This window comes from Contarinia nasturtii, unplaced genomic scaffold (assembly GCF_009176525.2).
Source record: "Contarinia nasturtii isolate CC-2019 unplaced genomic scaffold, AAFC_CNas_1.1 Cnas_scaffold_1371, whole genome shotgun sequence".
NCBI lineage: Eukaryota > Metazoa > Arthropoda > Insecta > Diptera > Cecidomyiidae > Contarinia > Contarinia nasturtii.
Window position 1 is genome coordinate 4,681,401 of NW_022198708.1, and position 6,011 is coordinate 4,687,411.

At 31.4% G+C, this 6,011-nt stretch overlaps 1 protein-coding gene across 1 annotated transcript; it reads left to right on the forward strand.

Annotated features, from left to right (window-relative positions):
* The first annotated feature begins 3,185 nt into the window (after positions 1-3,185).
* Positions 3,186-5,708, forward strand: LOC116345801. The gene is made up of 5 exons (XM_031775489.1): positions 3,186-3,827; positions 3,988-4,140; positions 4,272-4,361; positions 4,575-4,970; positions 5,035-5,708. The coding sequence occupies exons 2-5, from the start codon at positions 4,116-4,118 to the stop codon at positions 5,604-5,606; spliced, it is 1,083 nt and encodes a 360-aa protein (XP_031631349.1). The 5' UTR covers positions 3,186-3,827; positions 3,988-4,115; the 3' UTR covers positions 5,607-5,708.
* The last annotated feature ends 303 nt before the right edge of the window (positions 5,709-6,011 follow it).

Genomic DNA, 6,011 nt, shown 5'->3' on the forward strand with positions numbered 1-6,011 from the left:
CAATTTTTATTTCATTCAATTTTATCTTTGTCTGAAATAAATGTAATATTATTTTCCATAAATCACGTTCAGTGACATATTTACCAAGATGTACACTTGAACAAATGCTCTTCAAATTGAATATGAGGAAAAAAAATTGAATAGATGATTTGACGTCGCAACAATACCTATCAAGCCTTTTAATCACTTCAAAAGGATCACTTTACTATAGATTATTTTTTTGATAGTTTGTACTTCGTTGGATTGTATTTTGAGAAACATCATAATAACGACACTTTATATGTTTTACATTAATTAGATGAAGTTATTGGATTTTATTGCAAATTCTACAACATGAAGCCCTCATCATATTCAAAATATCAGCTGCTACAGTGGGAGGTATCGATATCATATCCATAGAGTTATTATAGGTGACCGACACCGAAAAAATGATAAATTAATAATTCTTAACCCTCCTAGGTATAGTTCGAAATAAAAACAATATAGTATAGTTACGGTCTATTAGACCGTTCATACAAAATACAGGGAAACCAAACAAAAACCAAAACAAAATCACACATTTTTTCAAATTTTTGCATTTTTTTTTAAATAAAAACATTGAAAAAGGTTCGAAAGTTAAAAATTGAAAAGATTTCAAGAAAACAATTAATTTGAATCATCAGAATAATTTACATGAGAGCGTTTTTTTCTCGCATTTTGCACACACAACAGTGATTTTCGAATGTTCGCCGCATACATTTTTATTGCATTTGTCGCAACATGTTTTGGTTTTACGATTGATTGAACTTGGACATAAATGACATGCACGTTGTTGTCGTGGTGTAACTGGCGCTTCTTGTTCCTCTTGACCCATCAAATGCTCACGAACTTCTTTGAAAGCCGACTGATTAGATGCATTCATACCGCGCGCTGTTCGCCGTGAGATATGATCGTAAACTAAACCTTCATACAATTCGATCAAAAATGTCTTGCGTTGAAATGCAAACTGTTCATGCGTGATATCGTGACTTGTGTTGTAAAGAACAAATGCTGCAACACCACATACGTTGATGAGATTCATGAAGAATGGAAATGGCCATCGATTGGTTCCAAGTTGACATGAGTTTGAATGGCACATTTGATCCCTAGTTTGATCCAAAACATCCACACCGCCTTTTGTGCTATTGTAGACTTCAGATCGATTTTTCTCTGACAGACATTTTTTTGAAATAATAATATTATGTACGCGATAAACAAGATTCAAATTGATTTTTCTTGAGAATTTCAACCTATCTTCTCGTTTTCCAATTTAGTTTTTCATTTTTATTAAACGGATATCATAAATTATGTGTTTCCCATACATTTTGTATGGACGGTCTAAGAGACCGTAACTATACGATCAAGTTAGGATTTTCGTCTTTCTGGATTTTTTTTTTTACAGAACAGTTTCAGGATTTTAAATGTTATTTTCAATATTAATCCATTATTCTCGTAAAAAGGCGAAAATTTGATGCCAATCGGTCGACTCGTTTCCATTTTATGATATTTTTTTTAAGTTTTCGGTCTAATAGACCGTTACTATACCTAGGAGGGTTAATTAGCATTATGTCATACTTTGTTCACTAAAATTGGGATAAATAAAATCACACGAATAATATTTTTCTCTAGCTCAGCATTGTTTAAATCAAGCAACCCGTATATTTGGTCATAAGTACAGTATTGATTATTTGTATTTCAAATTGGTGCACTTATTATACTGAATTGATTAATAATTTTAAAAAAAAATATACATATATAGTATTCATATCAAAAATGGCTTTAGAACAATTCTAGATAATTTTCTTATTGAATAATATGAGCAAATTTTGAAAATCGGATATTTGATGCAGATCGAAGCTAATTATTGACGCAGAAATACCCACAACTAAGTAATCAATTATATCATGTTTTCATTGAAATTAAAAATCGGATTTCAATACACAATTTCTTGTTTGATCTTGACATCATTTGTTTTCTTCACTTAGCTAATATAAATTCTTCTAATTCAAACTTATCTTAATTTTAATATATAAACGTCTTAATCACACAAGAGGAAAATCCGGGCAATCCCCACAAATTATTTTTGAATTTCTACCAAAATATGAATTTGTAAGGTTTCCCTATAATAAATGGAGGGTGAATCCTCCAATCGTTTGGCAAAGTGAACGCGAATCAAAAGATCTTGATTTCCTTTCTGAAAATTGTTTATTCCACAGGAATAAGCGGCATATAATATATAAATGTTTTTTTTTATATTGTATGAATGACACAGCTGATTTATTTTACAATGAAAATTTCAAATTTAGTAACCAACTTCACGTTCGAACGTAATATTAAAAGAGATAAGGAAATCTATAGATAAAATTTGTGTGTTCCAAAGATTGTGAAGGATGTGATTGTACATTTGCCACATCAGTTAACGTTAACCAAAATAGTGACATACGAAACTGTTTTTATCCATTTATGCGTTTTAGTATAAAATAAAACACCGATTTGAACACTTGTAAATTTTTCGTTTTTCGAAAAATCTGCAACGATGACGAATGAAATCTATAATTTACCAGAGGATCTAAAAAAATCATATGAGTAAGTATGTTTAACGCGTTTAATGAATGTAAATAGAGTATGTCATTAAAAAAATCTGAACCTTTTAGTCATGTGGACAGTAATAAATTACAATTTATTGAAAAATTGCGTGATGAAGTGGCTATATATATATTGCATTACCAAAAGCCATTTTGGGTACTTTGGGCAATGTGAGTAACTATTTAAGTTAAATTTTTAAACATATTTTTGAACTAAATACATTATAAAACATTATCGTTATAAAGGATCCAACTAAAAAAACAGTTTGTGTTTATGGTCATTTGGATGTTCAACCGGCATTGTTGTCCGATGGTTGGGATAGCGAACCATTTGTCTTGACCGAAAAAGATGAAAAATTGTATGGTCGCGGTGCATCGGACGATAAAGGGCCGGTATTATGCTGGATTAATGCCATCGAAACATATCAATCTTTGGGAATTTCACTTCCGATCAATCTTAAATTTGTGTTCGAAGCAATGGAAGAGAATGGTAGCAAGGGGTTGCCCGAAGCGTTAATAGCTCGAAAAATCGATTTCTTTAAAGACGTTGAGTAGGGTAGCTATGTACGTTCTGGCGCACTATTGACCTAGGTCAGTGAACGAAACGTTCTCTGTAAGAATGAGAGAAGAATGAGAGAAGAATGAGAGAATCGCGAATAAGAAGAGAGAAAAGCGATAAATATGGTTTTTTAATTGCTTTTTCTCCACCATTCGCACACTATCATATATATATATGATGATATAGAGAGAAAAGCGATGAATATGATGGAGTGTTATTAAAACATGAATTTATTGTTTTTTCGTCTCTCTCTTTCAAATGCAGTTGTGCTTTTGATGCGGATTAAAAGCAAAAATTTCGTCGGGATTTTTGACTAATATATACGCGAAATCGAATTGCGCTCTCTACTCTTTATCATTTTCTCAAATTGCAGTTATTGTTTTGTGTAGACAAAACACTTTTGATGTAGATTAAAAAGCAAAAATTTCGTGACGATTTTCGCCTAATAATCAAAATTGAATTTTTGCCGATTGAATTGAGAATGGTGACAAAATCTAATATATACGCGAAATCGAATTGCGCTCTCTACTCTTTATCATTTTCTCAAATTGCAGTTATTGTTTTGTGTAGACAAAACACTTTTGATGTAGATTAAAAAGCAAAAATTTCGTGGCGATTTTCGCCTAATAATCAAAATTGAATTTTTGCCGATTGAATTGAGAATGGTGACAAAATTTGAAAATCAATTTATTGATTTTTTATCTTTCTTTTTTTCCTTCCTTACTATATTTTTGTGTTTTCTTTCTACTGTTTGGTTAGCAGTCTGAAGTAGTATGGAGTGTTATTAAAACATGAATTTATTGCTTTTTCGTCTCTCTCTTAAAGCAAAAATTTCGTGGCGATTTTCGCCTAATAATCAAAATTGAATTTTTGCCGATTGAATTGAGAATGGTGACAAAATTTGAAAATCATTTTAAATTGTTCAGCCGAGTGAAGCACATCTCAAAGATAAAATGAATAATCAAGTGAACTCATCAAGTAAGTATTAGTTGTGATTTTTGAAATAGAAAAAGTGTATTTGTGTTTTTGTTTGTTTTTTTTACATCAATCGATCATGTCAAAGTGTACATTTTCTGTTATATGTTCTGTTATATTTTTCTCATTGAAAGATCCAATTCCATCAACATCAACCGCATCCACATCGCGTGCGGCTAGAAACAACACGTCAAGTAACGTGTTTCAATTGGAAGACATGTCAAGTAAGTATTGATGTAAAAAGTGATGTTTTACAATAAAAAAAGTGCATTGGTGTTTTTTGAAAAAAAAATGTGACTGAACAACCTTTTTTGAAATTCTTGTTTTATAAATGCACACAATGTTTCAGCACATATAGAAGTGATGTTTTAAAATTGAAAAAAAAAAGATTTGTCTTAAAAAAAATTTCACATCTTCGTTTTTGTTTTTTGTTTAAGGTGTTTTTGATATTGACGCGCCCCCAACGCCAGACATAACTTTTGATCAAAATGTTCCGGTAGAAGATGATGCACCACCAACACCAGACATGATTTTCTTTGATCAAGATGCCACGGTGGTAGCAAATGACGCGCCACCCAATAATACATTGAATGCCGCTGCAAGTTCAAACAATACCACTGATAACAAAGAAGATGATGATGATGATAAATATATCCGGTTTTTGCAAAGCCAAGTGAAGGATACACGATTTGTGTCCGATACGAAAGTGGCCTTCTACAAAATAGCAGGCACGTGTCTGCTCTTAACCAACATAGAGAAAGAAAGCAGATTTCTTTCTAGCGAACCAAATGAAAGCAACATCAAGATAAATCAACTTATTAGTGATCATCAGAGTAAGTTATTTATATTCAATTTTTTTAAACAACTAATAATTGTTTGTTTTTTATATTTTTTCAGATTTGGAACCATCACTTCAAATTAATCCAGATTTGGTTTACTATGCAAATCAAAATCATGATTACAGTGAATTGTCAACAGCTGATCGGATTTTTCTCTCATCTCTTCGCTTAGAGGTTGAACGCATAAAATTGGGCATCGAAAAAGATAATTTGATAAAAGCTGATGACGTAGCAACCAAGAAGTGTGCCGAAAAAAGAAAGAGATTCACTGAAATGTGTTGTGTTTTATGTTCTGGTACGGTTACGCCACACATGAAGACCGCCGCATACAAATGCGGTCACATCTTTTGTTTACCTTGCATCGATACTCTTGAAAAAAAGACTGTCAAATGTCCAATGTGCCGAAAGGTTTTGGTAACCAATGATAAGCTTGAATTATGCTTCAGATTCAATTACTGGTACAAACCCATTTGTCGGCGATGTCTTAAACCTTTTGAAGATGATGATGATGTGCAAGCATTAGTATGCGGCGATGTCTTCTGTGCGACATGTACTTTTCATTCTGGAAATTATTGTCAAAAGTGTGACTCTTTTGCGAAACCTCTAAAACTATTCCTATCCTTTGAATAATATGGAATTTCGAATTTTTTCATTCGCATTCAAATTCCAAAAAAGAAAATATTTGCTTTGCTTCATCAATCGAAAAAATAATCAGACATTTTTTCATTTTTTTATCCAACGTTTTGCTTTTTCAATTTTATTCAACGATTTACTTTTTTCACCATGATTTAATAAAAATAATAAAAACGAACAAAAAAATGTTTTTATCTTTACATAAATTTTATGAGCGCAAAAAAAAACGATTTCATATGGAATTGCTGATACATACGATCACATTCTGTATCAACTACAATGGTTTGTATTGGTCGATTTTTTTATCTTTACATAAATTTTATGAGCGCAAAAAAAAACGATTTCATATGGAATTGCTGATACTTATTGAAAACAAAAAATATCCTTATACAGTTTTCATGT

Excerpts from the sequence above, each read along its gene's own strand:
- LOC116345801 (XM_031775489.1), top strand. The coding sequence starts at position 4,116 with ATGAATAATCAAGTGAACTCATCAA. Across the intron at positions 4,362-4,574 it reads TCAATTGGAAGACATGTCAA|GTGTTTTTGATATTGACGCG; the intron begins GTAAGTATTGAT and ends TTTTTGTTTAAG. Across the intron at positions 4,971-5,034 it reads ACTTATTAGTGATCATCAGA|ATTTGGAACCATCACTTCAA; the intron begins GTAAGTTATTTA and ends ATATTTTTTCAG.